Raw genomic sequence first — 18,489 nt, forward strand, 5'->3', positions numbered from 1 at the left:
ATTTTGAAACATTTGTTCTTTATTCCCAGAAACCAAAAGCAAGTTGAAAAAGTGTGAATGTTAAACATATCAATGTTAAAAAAATTAAACTTTATGTAGTAATACCTTTTGGGAAATTAGAGCTATAGACAAAAAAAGCTACGCATAGGCATTCATTGTGGGAATAATGTGGTCATGGCTGGTGGTAGAGTAGAGTAGAGTAGAGTAGAGTAGAGTAGAGTAGAGTAGAGTAGAGCAGAGTAGAGCAGAGCAGAGCAGAGCAGAGCAGAGCAGAGCAGAGTAGAGTAGAGTAGAGTAGAGTAGAGTAGAGTAGAGTAGAGTAGAGTAGAGTAGAATAGAGTAGAGTATAATGCAGTATAGTATAATATTTGGAAAAGGCCACACTAACGAGGAACTAGGATAGATAGATAGATAGATAGATAGATAGATAGATAGATAGATAGATAGATAGATAGATAGATAGATAGATAGATAGATAGATAGATAGATAGATAGATAGATAGATAGATAGATAGATAGATAGATAGATAGATAGATAGATAGATAGATAGATAGATAGATACTTCATTCAGGTTGCACAAAGTATTGCGAAGGAAGCAAATTAGTTCTCGCTATGGTTCGTACATGGTTATGGATGTTAAAAACATAAATGTTAAAAAAAAATCAACTTTATGAGGTAACAGCTTTTGGCAAATTAAAGCTGTAGACAAAAAAAGTTAGGCAACAGGCATTGATTGTAGGAATAATGTGGTCATGTTTAGTAGAGTAGAGTAGAGTAGAGTAGAGTAGAGTAGAGTAGAGTAGAGTAGAGTAGAGTAGAGTATAATGCAGTATAGTCAAATATTGCAGAGGTCAAACTAACTAGAAACATTAACCTCATCATAAAAACAGACAGATGGACTTATATTTGGACAACAGCGTGGGCGAGCTGAAAGCTGCTGCAGGTGTCATAATGGTGGAGAGGTGACAGGGTGAGATGTGTCTCATTATCACTACGAGGTGCCAACCACATGCTCTTGGAAACTTTTCAACACCCCACTACAGCCATTTTATCTGTTTTCCATCATTTTAAACAAATCTTATCAACCATAAGTGATGTCTGTGATTTTACTGAGTTAAAATACAGTACATGTACACTAAATCTCGATTTTAAGCGGACTTTGGGGTCCAGAATTTGGGAATTGTGTTGACCCCGAAGGTGCGTTGTACGGAAAGTATTTTTTTTTTCTACAAAGGCATGTTTTTAGGCAGCCAAAGGGGTCCTTCGTTACGTTAATGTCAGGCATGTTGTTGGGCATCAGAAGGGGTTCGTTTGCCGTCCGTCTCCTTGAGTGCTCTTCACACATCGAAGTCTGTTGACATTTTAATAAAAGAGAAACAACACGTAGATGACTATCAGGCGGATTGAGTAAGTTGTTTTGATGGTATGTGAATTTGCTGGAAGAGAGAATAAAGTAGCCACTTCTTCTGTGTCCGGCCATGCTCTTTGATGTGTGAGTAACTGTGTGGATGAAGTGCTTCCCTTTCCGAATCAAAAACTATCCTAGCTATCCGTAACACTGTAATAAAGCATTCATAAAGATCAAACTTCTTATTATCAAACGCCTTTAGATTAGTCACGGAAATTCGTTGAATCACTAGTGCTAAGGTTTATGCGCTAGTCATTTAGCCGTTTATGGTCTTTATGTCATCCATTTAAAATACTACTTGAATAAATACATATTTATGACAAAAGAAATTGGGGTCCATGACCAAACTGCGTTTGACAGAAAGTCGCGCAGAATTTAAAGTCAAAAGTCAAAGTCTGCTTTATTGTCAATTTCCTCACATGCCAAGACACTCAAAGAGATCAAAATTACGTTCCCACTATCCCACGGTGACAAGATATAGTTCACAATGTACAGTGGGGGAAATAAGTATTTGACCCCTTGCTGATTTTGCAGGTTTGCCCTCTTGCAAAGAATGCAACGATCTACTATTTTAACCATATGTACATTCTAACAGTGAGAGACGGAATCACAAAGAAAATTCCAGAAATTCACATCATATGAATTTATAAAAATTGATAACCGTCTGATGAGGAAAAACAAGTATTTGAACCCCTGGACAAACAGCATGTTAATATTTTGTAGAAAAGCCATTATTGGCCAGCACAGATGTCAAACGGTTTTTATAGTTGGTGACAAGCTTTGTGCACATTTCGGCAGGGATGTTGGCCCACTCCTCCCTGCAGACAGCCTCCAAATCATTCAGGTTCCGAGGTTGTCGCCTGGCAATTCGAATTTATAGCTCCCTCCAAAGATTTTCAATTGGATTCAGGTCTGGAGACTGGCTAGGCCACTCCAGAACCTTGATGTGCTTCTTCTTCAGCCACTCTTTTGTTGATTTGGCGGTGTGCTTAGGATCGTTGTCGTGCTGAAACACCCATCCTCGACCCATCTTCAGCTCTCTCACTGAGGGAAGGAGATGTTGGTCCAGAATTCTACGATACATGGCCCCGTCCATCCTCCCCTCAATACGATGGAGTTGTCCCGTCCCCTTGGCTGAAAACCACCCCCAAAGCATGATGTTGCCACCACCATGCTTGACGTTGGGGATGGTGTTCTTTGGGTTGTACTCGGTGTTCTTTGCCCTCCAAACACAACGAGTTGAGTAGAGGCCAAAAAGTTCTATTTTGGTCTCATCCGACCACATCACCTTATTCCAGGCCTCTTCTGAGTCGTCCAGGTGCTGAATGGCAAACTTCATGCGCGCCTGTACATGTTTCTTCTTGAGCAGGGGGACCTTGCGTGCGCGGCAGGATTTCAATCCATGACGGCGTAGTGTGTTACCAACCGTTTCTTTTGTAACTGTGGTCCCAGCTGCCTTCAGTTGATTCATCAGTTCCCCCCTTGTGGTTTTGGGATGATTCCTCACCATTCGCATGATCAGGGAGACCCCACGAGGTGAGATCTTGTGTGGAGGCCCAGACCGAGGGAGGTTGGCGGTGGCGTGGTGCTTCTTCCATTTCCTGATAACTGCATCGACAGTTGATCTTTTCTCTCCAAATTGCTTTCCGATTCTCTTGTAGCCCATCCCAGCCTTGTGCAGATCAACAATCTTGTCCCTGATGTCCGTAGAAAGCTCTTTGGTCTTGCCCACGGTGGTGATGTTGGATGCTGGTTGTTTGGGTGTTGACAGGTGTCTTTTATACAGGTAACGAGGTGAGGCAGGTGTATTTGATGTAGATAATTGGTTGGGATTGGGGCTGTGTCTTAAAGAAAGACTAACTGGATTGTAGGAGCCAGAATACTTGCTGTTTGTCCAGGGGTTCAAATACTTGTTTTTTCTCATCAGACTTTTATCAATTTTTATAAATTCATATGATGTGAACTTCTGGAATTTTCTTTGGGATTCTGTATCTCACTGTTAGAATGCACATATGATTAAAATAGTAGATCGTTGCATTCTTTGTAAGTGGGCAAACCTACAAAATCAGCAAGGGGTCAAATACTTATTTCCCCCACTGTACATACAAGTAAAAAACAGAAGAAAAATAAAACAAGAAGGCACAATCAATGAATAAATAAAAGTGATGAATAAATGATAAATAAATAACACAATAAATAAGTACAGGACGCTACGCAGAGTTCAGGATCCTAACAGCCTGGAGAATGAAGCTGTTGGTGAGTCTGGCGGTGCGGGAGCGCAGGCTCCTGTACCTCTTCCCAGAGGGCAGAAGATCAAACAAAGAGTGAGCGGGGTGACTCACATCACTCACAATCATGGTCACCTTGCGGGCGAGATGGGAGGCGTAAATGCCCTTCAGGGAGGGGAGTGAAGCACCAATAATCTTACCAGCCGTGTTCACTATGCACTGCAGGGCCTTCATGTTGTATTCAGTGCAGCTACCACCCCAGACAGCGATACAACTGGAGAGGACGCTCTCAATGGTGCCACGGTAGAATGTCGTCATGACGGCCGGAGGAGCACTTGGTCGCCTGAGTTTCCGCAGGAAGTACAGGCGGCGCTGAGCTTTCTTCGCCAGTGACGCGGTGTTGGCGGACCAGGAGAGGTCCTCACTGATGTGCACCCCCAGGTGGAGAGTAAAATTAAGATTGTGGTGTAGTATCAGCATTTCCATCTTATCAGTGTATCTTCACACATTCAGAAATATATTCTGGTTGGCTCACTCGAAGCTAACTTTGCAGCATGCGTCTTCTGTCTTTTGCCTTAATGTCTTACTTTACTCCCATACTGGTTAGCACGTACGCCTCACAGTTAGGAGGGTGCGGGTTCGATTCCACCCCCGGCCCTCCCTGTGTGGAGTTTGCATGTTCTCCCCGTACCCACGTAGGTTTTCTCTGGGCTCTCCGGTTTCCTCCCATATCCCAAAAACATGGTAGCATGTATGGTAGGCTGATTGAGCACTCCAAACTGCCCCTAAGTGTGAGTGCGAGTGCGGATGGTTGTTCGTTTCTGTGTCCCCTGCGATTGGCTGGCAACTGGTTCAGGGTGTTACCCGCCTACTGCCCAATGACTGCTGGGATAGGCTCCAGCACACCCAAGACCCCAATGGAAGAAGATGGATGGATGGATGGATGGATGGATGGATGGATGGATGGATGGATGGATGGATGGATGGATGGATGGATGGATGGATGGATGGATGGATGGATGGATGAAATAAAAAAAAGCATGTTGTATTCACCAATCTCATGCACGGACCTCAGCAAGTCAAATTATTCTGCGAGGGCTGGGCGATAATTCGATATGTATCGCGATTGACACGTGATCGATATTGACAGAAACTACCTTCAATAAATATTTGATATATACAAAACAAAATCATAACACAATTATGTTTCATTTTTTTCAGCCATATCACCCAGCCCTACATTAAGTTTGTTGTGGGTAACGTGAAGCCGCCTACAAACACGAAGGAAAAAAAACAACAAAGAGTGAAAGTGTGCCATACCACTGTTCAAATAAGTGATCAGTTGCTATGGTACATTTCTTTCAATAAAATTAGACTGTACATACTAACCTGATTAAACACTTCCCAATGGACTAATGGTTATCGGAGCTCTATGTCGTACTATTGCAGTCGTTAGTTTCGAGGGGAGAAATACTCTTTGTGTGCACACGTTCATTCCGACTGTACAGTAACTCAGTGTGTTGCTCAAATTTGCTGTTGGGTTATTTAGAATGCCCCCAAAACAGCGTGTCGGTTCTCGCACTAGGTGCTCCAATCGGAGTGGGGACCTTTGATCACAATCTGACAAGTAAAATATTAATGTGTTCAATTGGCTGCACTGCAAAAGAGTATTACCGTATTGGCCCGAATATAAGATGTTTTGTGCATTGAAATAAGACTGAAAAAGTGGGGGTCATCTTACATTCGGGGTCTAGACATTATACCCATTCACTTATGCGCAGCGGTAAGTTAAAGGCTGCCTGTGTCGACTGAGTATGTTGCTGTGATCGTGTGTGTCTTTGACACAAAGTGAGTATATACATTTCATTGTTGATACTGTCCACTGTTGTACCATTTGTCCGATCGCGGTTTGCTTCGTGTGCGCGCTGCTTGATTGACAGCTCCGGCGCGCTCCTTTAAGTTTGCCTCGCATCGTACGAGCAGCGTACACGCATGACTACAGCCGTTACGCAGCGGCACGGCGACTAATGGTCACCAGCAAATTAATTTTGTTGTCTCGATGACTTATGTTTGGTCTGTTGCTGAGAGTATTTCATTTATGGTTATTTAGTTGTGCGGAACCATTACACGCAGTTAGATGTGTAATGTGTGCCATCTACTAGTGTTGTAGAACCACACGTGCACACACACACAAACACACTCACACATACCCCACACACCCTTCACACGCTTCATACAATAATCACACACACAAGAATCACATTCACACACCCAAAGACTCACCCATGAACACTACACACACCTGCTCTCTCATCCTTACGGCCAAACGTGTGCCTATACCCTTTTGCTAGTTTGCCTGTATGCCCCTATAAGTCACAGTGCCTGATACTTTTTTGCCAATAATTCAGTGAAGCGATCAATGCTACCGGTGTGTTCGGCCATCCGCGGATGGCGGGGCGGGGGCGGGGAGATTACATACCAGCTCTGCCGAACCCCTGAAGCCGACTCACCGAACCCCTGAGGTTCGATCGAACCCAGGTTAAGAACCACTGACTTAGACTGAAATTAGTTTAAAGGGAATGGTGGGAGCCAATTTGATTGGCCGCAAGTCAGCTGTGTTTCATCCTACAACGTACATCCTGTTCTATCTGAGATCGTCAAGCTAAATACCAAAAGAAAGAAAACTCTACCCATGTACATAGACTGCGCTATGCAAGCGACTCGCTCTGGGCATGACATTAAGGCTTAGTGATAATTGATAATATGATAATTCCCTATCATCTATGCTCCTCCTACAGATGTTCATTTGAAAATGTTTGACATGCAATATGTGACTGGCATTAGCATTTTACGTCAATATCACTGCTGTGTTTTTCATATGTCAAAGAGAAGACTTTTCTCAGGATGAAAATGAAGGCTCAAATGCTGGTTTTTATTAGGATTTACGTCCACTTGTTTTGACTGAGAGAGGAGAGGACTCTCACTAATGATCCACCTGTAAACAATTAATGCCTTACCCTTTGTATTTCCCTGTCTTTTTCACATAGTTTGGGAAACGCTGGGTGGTACACTGCTCTTCTACTGCAAGACCATGTTAAGTTAAAACAACCTCCAAAATCTTACCTATTACATCCTCTGTCTCTTCTGACTTACAATACTTTTCAATGTCTTAGTTATTCACCATATGATGAATTATGATGTATATTTATATATTTTTTTCTCTCTAACTGTCCCATTAAAAATGGAAAAGATTAGAACAAAGTTGTCTTGATTAGGCTCTTCTTCTCATAGGGGCGGGTCGTATTCTTAATTACATAAAGAATCAACATACTCTGCAATTTCAACCAGTGCAGGAAATAAGTGATTGTGGTAAATAAGGCATAAAACAATGATCTAAAAAGAAAATTAGCATACAAATAAATTGCCAATTTCTGCTTTTGTCAAGTATGGAAGACAACTTTTGACAAAAATCTATTTCCGCTGAAGCACTCTGTGAGCTGCTTCTGTGTATTGTAGCGCATCATGCATATACAGGAGCTCAAATGAATGAGGGGTGGTGGCTCAGCATTGAACGAACCATGACTGATCATTTAAAAAATACCAAATGAATGGAAGTCCAAGATTTCATTTTTAGTTTTGTAACGTGCTTTCCAAATGAATTGCTTGCATTTGATTGTAAACATATTTTATAAGTGCTAGGCATACTTTTATAATGTGCAAATAATCATATGTAGTTCTTGATGCATCATTACCCATGTAGTGTGACATACTCAGTGATTGGTCGTTTGGCATCTGGCACACTTCACAACCATGACAAAAAAAGTCTGACACAGCAGAATCTCTGTTCATTTTTACGCATATTATGACATGTCGCACGATTGGTTCCTTGGTCATACGTGGACTCCAGGGGAAATGTAAGTCAAATTAACCCTTACCAATTTCAATTGACTATATAAAGACATATGAGCAATCCAGCTTTGCGTATGTTGGTAACTGGTGAAAGGAAAGACAGACGTGACAGGGCACTTCAGCTGCAGAGAGGCTGCTTGTTTCTCTAAAATCAGCCACTGAGATATGTATATTGTGATATGTTGATGTAGTTATACGTAGAGATGTCAATGTAAATGTGCCAATTGATAGCTGTTTTACACCTTTTAAGCAATAGTCTTTAGAATGATTTCCAATGAGGAAGTTGTAATCTCTAATTGTAACCCTATTGTTTATTAAAAGTGGGTGTTTTTAAAAGCATTTGTTGTTTCATTACAGTGGTACCTCTACTTACAAACTTAATTTGTTCCATGATCAGGTGTGTAAGCAGAAAGGTTTGTAAGTAGACAGAATCAGAATGCCTTTTATTGTCATTATACAAAGTACAACGAGATAAGAGCGGCCCACACAGTGCAATATAAAACGATAAAGTATAAAAAAAATATGATGTTAAATTATATATATATAAATATACAATGTAAACAAAGTTTGCAAAAGACGCAACATTTCCCATAGGAATCAATGTAAAAGCAAATGATACGTGCCAGATTATCCTAAAAGTCAAACGTTTTGCCCTATTATGCTGTGTAAAACACAGAAAACCCCAAAAACAGTATGTGGTTTTTCAAACCTTTATAACAAAAAATGTCAACTTATTCTGGACCTATGTAACGTTGTTTTGGGAGGGGGGAAGCTGTTCTCACACACTTGTTCCACACTTGTTAAGAATACCCCTAAGAAGACACAGAAAAAGTCAGGCTACTAAATCATTGTATGCAGGCTACTAAGTCATTGTATGCTGCAATGTGCTCACGTATTTGTCAATACTTTTTGGTGCAATAAATGAGTTTTCCGACTGTGAGTGGCCATTGAATGCACGTCACGCAGAATGCAAACTTAAAAAAAGAAAATAAAAGAAAAAGAACCAAGCTTCTAAAGATGGAAATTGACAAACACGTTCACGTTTTTACCATACAAGCTGGTACTGTCTGCCAGACGACAACGACTTCCGCTTTTCGCTGATTTACATGCGATACCAGCTTTGGCACATCACCGGCCATAGTCTTTGTGAGCTCGACGATACGCATGCCTTCGCCATGCTTCTTTACGATTTTGAGTTTCAGTTCGTTCTAGGAGACATACTCGACTACACTACTTGTGTATTACACTGCTCACGCGTTGAGACGAACAGTGAATTATTGAGCAAAGAAGATAAAGGGGGTTGGGGCGCCGGTTCAGAAGTCGAAATCTGGTTTGTAAATAGATGCAAAGAAATTGCGAGGCTTCTGTTCATATCTCAAAAGGTTTGTCATATTGGTGTTAGCTTTAGCTTTAGCTGTGTCCAAAATCACAGGCTTCCTCCTCCAAAGCCAGTTCGAAGACTGGGTCCTCCGTGGCCGCATAAGCATGGTGAATATGGATTGGCGGAATAGCTCCGTACAAATTAATATGTAGCATCCTTCAACGCACAATATGGCGATGACGTGACGTCAGTCCCGGCGCGACGAGATGCACCGCTGGTGTTCAAATTCACGCAGCCTTCGACAACCAGCCGGCGAATCTGGCCTCGTTTCTATGAAGACGGGCCGTGGGTTAAGGCTATTCCTTTCTCGACATTTCATACGCAGAGCCATCCAAAAATGCCCCAATTGATCAAGTAAAGGCATGCCACTTCTGTCTGGAACTTCAAAGTAAATGCTTCACCGGAAAGACAAAACACTTGCGTACAAGAGCTTTTTCCATCTTTGTTTCAGACAGTTTAGGCAAGTGGGCTGTCAAGCAGCGTCAAATGCATAGCTGTAGTAGAGAGTGTCGCAATGTGGAAGTCATGAAGGACTGCTACAAAGCTGCGGTCACAAATATCCAACAGTGGAGTGAAAAGAAACTACCCCATGCAACAAATCTGAACAAATATAAATTTCTTAGATACTGCTGGCTAAATGGCATGTTTATAAATGTCGATATAGATATAAATCAGATATGTAACTATTGGTCAATCCACAAATTCCAAAGCACAAAAAAAAAATGTATTTGAGTGTTTTATTTCTTCGGCTCTATGTTTGACACCTACTGTTCTGAGTTTCCAAATAAATATTTTATTAAGTAATAATAATAAACTAGAATTTGCAATTTTTAGAGAAATTGCGTGTGAAGGCGAAAAAGATGAATAAATACTACAGAATGATGCTACAGAATGATGTTTAAAGTTGGAACGGGTTGAATCGGTCAATTAATGTAGGAATTTGAAGGGGAAAACAAAATTCTGTAAAATTTGGCATCTATTTTAAAGTTGAAAATTTTGAATTTTTGGTAAGTAGGAAGTTGTGGAATAGGTAGGCATAAAGTTTTAACTGGTTGAATCAGTTGAATAATGGAGACATTCGAAGTGATAAACAAAATTTGCTGCACTTTCGGTTTGTTTGGGGGCACTTCTGGTGTAATTGAGGTCACTACCGATTTATTTGGGGCACTTCTCGTTTGTTTGGGGGGACTCCAGTTCAATTAAGGTCACTTCCGGTTTATTTGGGGCACTTCCTGTTCAACATAAGTCACTTCTGGTTTATTTTTGTCACTTCCAGTTCAATTCAGGTCACTTCCGGTTTGATTTCGGGCACTTCCGGTTCACTTCCTGTTAAATTTGGGGCACTTCCAGTTCACTTCCTATTCATGTTGGGGTACTTCCTGTTTGTTTTGGGATTGCGGTTCACTGTGGGGCATTTCTGGGTCACTCCAAGATGGCCATCACACTGTAGAAGTGGGGGTGAATTGCATAGTGGAAGTGGGGGTGAAGGGGCTGAATATGGTAAGCATAAGGTGAACCGTTTAAAATTGGGATTGGTTGAATCCGTCAAATAATCTAGGATTAGAAGGGAAAAACTTAATTTTGTCAAATTTGGTGAGAATTTTATAATTGATAATTTGGAATTTTTCGTAAGTGGGAGGTTTTGGAATAGGTAGGCAAAAGATGAACAGTTGAAAGTTGGAACGGGCTGAATCGGTTGAAAAATGTAGAAATTAGAAGGAAAAAAACTACATTTTGTGAAATTTTGCGCAAATTTTAAACGTGAAAACGTGACATTTTTTTAACCTGGGAATTTTGGGAATGTTCAAAATCTTCCCCAATGTTATTTGAATGTGCTGAATGATGTGAATTTCAAACTGGAACGACGTAAATGTGAAATGTTGAATGTGCCATTAAGAATAAATGGGGAAATATTTGCTGGAAATTTTACAGAAATTTGCGAATTTTACGAAAACGGAAAACTTTTGGAATAAGAAAAATGCAACCACTCATCACGTGAATATTTGGAATACGACAAAAGTGGAATGAAATGAATCAGATGAATTATGAGGAAGTAGTAGCAGGACAAAAAAGTGAAGAGAATAAAAGAAGAAGAAGTGGAATAATAGTGAATGGTGTAGAATTTGCCTACACACTAACAAGCCCATTGCCATGGAAACGAAGGCCAGTTTCAAGGCTGCATTTGTGTGTCACATGACATGCTATCAAGTTACGCCGGAAGTGACGTCATGTTGCCTAAAAACTGGTCGTAAAACTGGCCTTCGGGTACGCAGACTGGGAATTTGGACAGAGCATTTGGTACAAGACAGGGGACTACTTATGATAATTTGGAACAGGTGGACACAATTAGGAATCAGGGTGAGGAAGGTCAAATGAACGGGAATGAGCGGAATCAGGGTTTAAAAATAAAACAGGAAATGAAAGGCCATAACAAAACCTCAGACGAGACAACCTCACCGCGATGTGACAGCTGGGAGAGGGAATTGGGTCAGTCGTTGGTGCAGGCCAGTTATAACATAGACAGCGGCTGGCACGGGTGTCCTCGTGGGCCAGTCATGTCATTGACATATGACTGATGCAGCAGTCCATAATACCCAATCATGATGTGGATAGGTGACTGGCACTAGGGTCCATGCGGGACATTTGTGATATGGACAAGCAACTGGCATGGCAATTTGTGCGGGACAGTCATGACGTGGACAGGCGACTTGCGCAGCAGTCTGGCCTACCTCGCTGTTTCATGGACATGCGACTGCTGTGGCGGGCACGGCCTTTCTGTTGTGACATGGACAGGGGACTGGTGCAGCAGTCCGGACACATCAGGACGTAGACAGTTGATTGACGTGGCAGTACGGGCGGACCTGTTGCTAAATGGCCAGGCGTGGTCCTGGCCGCCAAGTTGTGACATGGATAGGCAACTGGCACGGCAGTCCCGGCCACCCAGGCATGATGTGGACAGGCGCGGTGGTCTGGGCGTACCAATGAGAACATGGTTGAGAAAATGAGCTATGAGCAGTCGCTGAGCTGTTGTGAGATCCAAATAGGAATGGCAGCCATGAGCAACCGTGGCATTGGAACAGGGACCATGAGCTGCCTTGATGCAGTGCCACATCCTGCAGTGCTGCAGCACAGAAATATTGTCTGCATTTCAAAATTGAAAAATTCGCCTCTTCAGCCTGTCACCATAGACTTGGCCAGCAGGCTGAGGTTGATGACAAGCAGACAGATGGCGTGTAGGGAAACGGCATGTAGGGCAACGCTATGCGCCTCCTGCTGGATCCTTTGGTCTGTGTATTGTGTCCATTTTCAGAATTAGGTTTTAGTGTTTGTGGTGGCAAAAGGTGGAGAACCAAAGTGGAGGCAAGTAGGAAGGCAAGGCACAAGTGTACGATGTACTCAAAGGACTAATTACAAAAAAGCAAAATTAAGCAAATGGTGTTATTAACACGTTTAATTAACAAATTACCCCTCCCCCAAAAAGAGATACAATGTACCAAACAAACAGCTAATAAACTCAGCAAAACAGGAAACATGAAATGACGGGACTAAGAAAACATGATGACAAATTAGACAATGCAAACACAGATTGAAAGAAAGTGAGAAATTAAATACAAAGAAAAAGATGAGACAAAGAGGCACACCAGGCCAAAACACGAGTGGCTGGAGGGAGCTGATTGGTAGATACTGATTGAGGGACAGGGCTGACGAGAACACGTGAAGACAAAAATCTAAGAATTAGACAAGACTAGGTAGGAACATCAGAAAACAACAACATGAAACAAAACAAATTTAAACAGTCAACAAAAACACGTTATATGACAAACTGAAGGTATTGTACAGTACTGAGTGACACTTTGAATAAGATATTCATTTATTATTATCTTCATTCTTGTGTTTGTAGTTGTATGTGGTATTGAACTGTACGCCATTATAATGTTTGTAATATTCTTGACTTGCTCGTTTTACTGCTTGTGGTAGTGAAAATATTAAACAGCTCTCATTATTCGCCCCATTATTTGTTGTTTTAAACAGTGTGAGATCAGTTTGCTGTTTTCAGTCAGAAATAAAAAGTATTTCCCAAATTGAGATGGGGATTGTTTTAAGGTTAACTCCTGGCATTTAAATTCCAGAGACTACAGATCAAAACCCTTTGTATTGAATACAATTTCATCCTTGCATTTAACCACTCACAGATGTGAAGACTGCAAGTACATTTGAGTTCTCAGGGTAAATTAATCACGGAGCCCTTTAGTCACAGGGCACATTCTTAACCACTCATCCACTGCTTCCCAGCACAGGGGTTGGTTTCACTGATCTCAAGCTGGGACATTGGTTCGTATTCATGAACCCACCGTAAGAATGATTTAGCTCAAACTTATAGAGGTTTATAGAAAAGCTGGGTCATTTGCTGTGGTGCTAGTGTCCGATCTTGGATTTGAAACTCACAAACAGGCACACACACACACGCACGCACGCGCGCACACACACACACACACACACACACACACACACACACACACACACACACACACACACACACACACACACACACACACACACACACACACACACACACACACACACACACACACACACACACACCTCGTTTTTCGCTGGGGTTATGTTCCGAAAATAACCCATGATAGGTGAATATTGTTAAGTAGAAACCTTGATTTTTTTTTTACTATTATTATACAGTTATAGCATTGAAACCAAAGGACAAAACTTGTTTTTAGGCCCAAGCATTTGTTTAACAAAGAGAAGTAAACACTTTCTTCCAGATAACGACAGTAAAATAATAATTTTTATCATCAGTACTTACTATATAATGTGCCTGTGCGGCCTGACTCTGCTCTGTAGTGTCTTTTTCATCTGAAGCCCTAACATAATGCACTGTGAAAAAAATCCATGAAGCAACGAGGCCGTGAAAGATGAACCGTGATATAGCGAGGGATTACTGTAATTAAAAAAAATGGAAATGAGTGAAGGTTGCATGCTCACTTTGCACAGTTTTACAAAAAATTTAAAACAAATTTTATTCATTTGGATGAAAAACCCACTAGTGATGTGACCTGACAGCTACAGGCAATAAATGACATATTGGATCGCGTCCATCTTTGCTGATGACACTTGCAAGTCAGGCTTATGACTGAACCAGTTGGAAGCTTCTCCTGGAGTGAATAATCAAGTGTGACTGAGCCAATTGACTCCCAATTCACCTTTCTGATTCTTACAACAAGCAGAGAAATCTGATTATGGCATATTATAATTCTGATATTGTCAAAGTCAAAGTCAGCTTTATTGTCAATTTCTCCCTTACCCCTATCCCACGGTGACAAGACATGGCTCACAACAGACAAACAAGTAAACAAGTATAACAAAAGCGTGCTGAATAAATAATGAATAAATAACACAACAATAAATAAATAAATAAGAGGAGCAGAAAAAAAAAGGAGCAAGTGCGCGTACAGCAGACATTCCCGAAAATAGCGCAACAGTGCCGCACGCTACGCAGAAGGGGGTAGCGAGTTCAGGGCCCTAACAGCCTGGAGAAAGAAGCTGTTGGCGAGTCTGGTGGTGCGGGAGCGCAGGCTCCTGTACCTCTTCCCAGAGGGCAGAAGGTCAAACAAAGAGTGAGCCGGGTGACTCACATCTCTCACAATCGAGGTTGCCTTGCGGGCGAGATGGGAGGTGTAAATGTCCTTCAGGGAGGGGAGCGAAGCACCAATAATCTTACCAGCCGTATTCACTATGCGCTGCAGGGCCTTCAAGTTCTGTTCAGTGCAGTTCAGAGTCTTCGGTTAAAATTAAGAAGTATGACTTTCATACAACCACTGTTAGATTGCTTAGGTTCAATGTGGAATGTGTTTTTGGGGTTTGGCCAATTTTCATTGCTGATTCATTTGTGATTACAGTAAAGTAGCTGCACCTCTGACTTGGTTGAGTTCCGTTATGGTACCTTTTGTTTGGTGAGTTGCAGCAGAGGCATCTGTCATTCAATAAAGCCATCCCAAATGATGGTAACATTAGGAAAAAGGAACATGAGAAACTTGAGAAATATCAAGGGCTCAGAGAAGAGCTGGAGAAGACCTGGAGAGTTAAGACTTCAGTGGTACCTGTGGTCATTGGAGCACTAGGGGCAGTAACCCCCAAACTGGAGGAGTGGCTGAAACAGATCCCAGGAAAAACATCCGACATCTCAGTCCAGAAAAGTGCAGTACTAGGAACAGCAAAGATACTGCGTAGAACCCTCAAGCTCCCAGGCCTCTGGTAGAGGACCCGAGCTTGAAGGGGAAAAAGAGACCACCCACGGGGGGTGAGGAAAAGTTATATATATATATATATATATATATATATAGTGTATGGATAGCAGTCCAGAGCATAGCCAGCCTCTTGGCTAAAGGCCAAAGGCCAAGCCTCTTGGAGTGCAAAAGCCTATCCCAGCAGTCATCGGGCAGCAGTTGTGGGACACCCTGAACTGGTTGCCAGACACACAGGGCAGGGCACACAGAGATGAACAATCATCCGCACTCACACCAATTTGGAGTGCTCAATCGGCCTACCATGCATGTTTTTAAGATGTTGGGAGGAAACCGGAGTACCCAGAGAAAAACCATGGCGGCATGGGGAAACATGCAAACTCCACACAGGCAGGACCGCTGTGAGGCGGACATGCTAACGAGTGTGCCACCGTGCCACCCCTTCTATGATAATACTTTCCAAAAATGTTGTTCGTGAGCTTTTTTTTAAATGGACAACATTTTTACTTTCAAGAATGTAGAACTGATAGATGATTTTACCTTTTCCTTACTTAGGCTGATATGAACCTACGTTTCGGTGTGTGCGAAAACTTGGTGGTTTAAAATTTCCTCCCCCTCTTAGGTTTTGTACACCCCCTTCATTCTGAAATATTTTTGGAATATCCATCCATCCATTATCTTTTTCGCTTGTCCAGCTTGAGTGTTGCGGGCGTACTGGAGCCTCTCCCAGCAATCATCGGGCAGTAGGCGGGGGACACCCTGAACTGGTTGCCAGCCAATCGCACAGCACAAACAACCATTCTTACTCGCATTCACACCTATGGGCAATTTGGAGTGCATCTAAAATGTATTTGGGCTTATTCAGAGGACCTTTAAATGGTATCAGGTGGATGCTGACTCCCATCTAACATTAATGTAAATCGGATTCTGAACAGTCACATCGTAGTTATAAGACATGGTGCACATTGTGTCACCACATTATTTTAGTAGTTTAGTCTGACTTCCCCACAGAATTGCTCACGGACAGCAGGCAGGGACTGTGTGTGTGTGTGTGTGTGTGTGTGTGTGTGTGTGTGTGTGTGTGTGTGTGTGTGTGTGTGTGCGTGTGTGTGTGCGTGTGTGTGTGTGTGTGTGTGTGTGTATGTAACATAAAAAGGAAACATACTATAAATATATTTTTAGAACTCTTTTATTATTGTAACAACTTTTTTTATAACAAGGAACAAGTGTATACTGTAAATGTTTTTAGAACTCTTTTATTGTTATAGAAACAAATTTATAACAAGGTACAATACTGTAAATATGTTTTTTGAACTCATATTATTGAACCTGCGTGAACTTGGCCCCCCCAACCTCGCAAAATTTAAGGAAAATAGTCTGATTCGTTTGTGCTTTGTTTGTGCCGGTTTGTGCAGCAAAAATCATCGTTTGTGCTGCTATGGTTTTTTAGTTATGAACGATTATTTTATAGGTCATCCAGAGTTCACCCAGCCCCCCCTTTCCCCCCAAATGGACCCAAAATGGTACCGTCCGTTTGTGCTTCGTTTGTGCTGGTTTGTGCAGCAAATATTTTCGTTTGTGCTGCTTTCGTTTCGGAGATATTACACATTTATTTTTTAGCGATGACGTCATCCAGCCCCCCCTTTTCCTCCAAATGGACCCACATTGGTACCTTTTGTTTGTGCTTCGTTTGTGCTGGTTTGTGCAGCAAAAAGTTTTGAATCAGACTATTTTCCTTAAATTTTGCGAGGTTGGGGGGGGCAAGTTCACGCAGGTTATTATTGTTAGTATTATTATTATAACAACGTTTTTATAACAAGGTCCAAGTGTACGTACTGCAATTGTGTGGGCACTCCCTGCCTTCTGCTGGCGTGCGGGCAACTTTTGTGCCATGATTCCTCAATTTAGAATTTTTATTTTGAATCTTTTATTTGCGATGTACTGAAGCCGTGATAAAAGAACCAAGATGTAGTGAGGGATTTTTGTATACAACAGTCTAAATTTGTATTATCAAAGCCTGAGTTGTGTTGTGTAGTTGTATATTAACATTTATATACAGTACTCTGTCAACAAACAGTTACAATTGCAGTAAGCCATGAATATAGTTTAAAATAAGGCAAAGTTCTCTGTAAGACATTAATAATGAAATCTTTTTTTCCATGTACTATGTTCACAGGATGAGATCTGCCCTCAGTCTTCTGTAATCCATTTTCTTCCTTTAAATCTCTTTCTTTTTTCTCTCTACCTATCTTTCTTCCTGTCAACTAAGCTGTTACACAGCATGCCTCAATGTTTGCCAGCAACACCAGAGGAAGCATTATGGAAGTGAAAGAGCGACGTCTATACTGCTCACTCACTAAGGCCCACAAGGACAAGGAGGGGGCATATCCTGGTGAGATGGCCAACATTTGTTAATTAATTTGTTCACTTGGGCATGGTTTCCCTAATGGACTCCTTGGGGCGTGTAAACTGTTGGAAAAAAAGTACTTTTAAATAAGTAACAGTTACCTGTGTTCAGTGTTCCCTCTAATTTTTCAAGTGTCTGTGGAAACACACAAGCTCTCTGTGCACACTTTATTAAATAAATAAATAAATAAATATTGTCAATGAGAACTTTAACTAGCTCGGGGTCGGATTTTGTTTTGTGTGACAGCTCATTCCTTTTCTGTCGATCTTTTGCCCTCTCTCGCAATAATGTACCATTCCCCTGTCCTATCTTGAGTCTTTATACAATTCCAACAGCTTTCGAATAATATTTCTGCTGAATGTCACGCTTGTGGTAGTCCAACTTCCATTTCTTCCATATTTTTCCCTACGTAAACTCGCCCGCCACTTTGGCTTCACTGCATGTTTTGCATAGGAGACCTTTCTCATTCGAAAAAGAGAAAATTTCACCCAGTTTCACCGTTCCCTCTTGTAGTTGCACACACTCCGACAACCATCCAATCTTAAAAGAATTGCCGCATCTCTTATTTGTTTTGGCTTGGCGAGTGGATGTGTCGCTGCTCATTCGTTTCGCCATGATTAGCTAATTTAGCATTTACATCGCTTGACTCCACTGCACTGTTGTTAGCTAGCTAACCTGCGCAGCACGGATGGGCAGGACACATCTGTGTCATACATATATGTAGCGTAAGTGAACCATATCATATCATTGGCTGGACACCTGTCAATTACTGATTCACACAACAAAAAGGCACAGAAAGAAAATCATTCATCCACTTAATTAGATTAGATTACGTCTAACATTAGATATTAATCAATCAGTTTATGCTGAATTTTATTTTGTGCGCAGCATGGAG

General features: G+C 41.6%; 1 protein-coding gene across 7 annotated transcripts in view; it reads left to right on the plus strand.

Annotated features, from left to right (window-relative positions):
• Window positions 1-18,489, plus strand: part of tenm3 (teneurin transmembrane protein 3) — a 404,606-nt gene that overhangs the window by 18,614 nt on the left and 367,503 nt on the right. For all 7 annotated transcript variants that reach the window (XM_088372494.1, XM_088372486.1, XM_088372491.1 and 4 more), the window contains exon 2: window positions 17,364-17,579. In XM_088372494.1, coding sequence (XP_088228620.1) covers window positions 17,477-17,579 — 103 coding nt within the window. In that variant the 5' untranslated portion in view covers window positions 17,364-17,476. The remainder of the gene's footprint in view (window positions 1-17,363; window positions 17,580-18,489) is intronic.

The sequence above is a fragment of the Syngnathus floridae genome, chromosome 4 (genome assembly GCF_059516105.1).
Source record: "Syngnathus floridae isolate MCC-2025c chromosome 4, RoL_Sflo_1.0, whole genome shotgun sequence".
NCBI lineage: Eukaryota > Metazoa > Chordata > Actinopteri > Syngnathiformes > Syngnathidae > Syngnathus > Syngnathus floridae.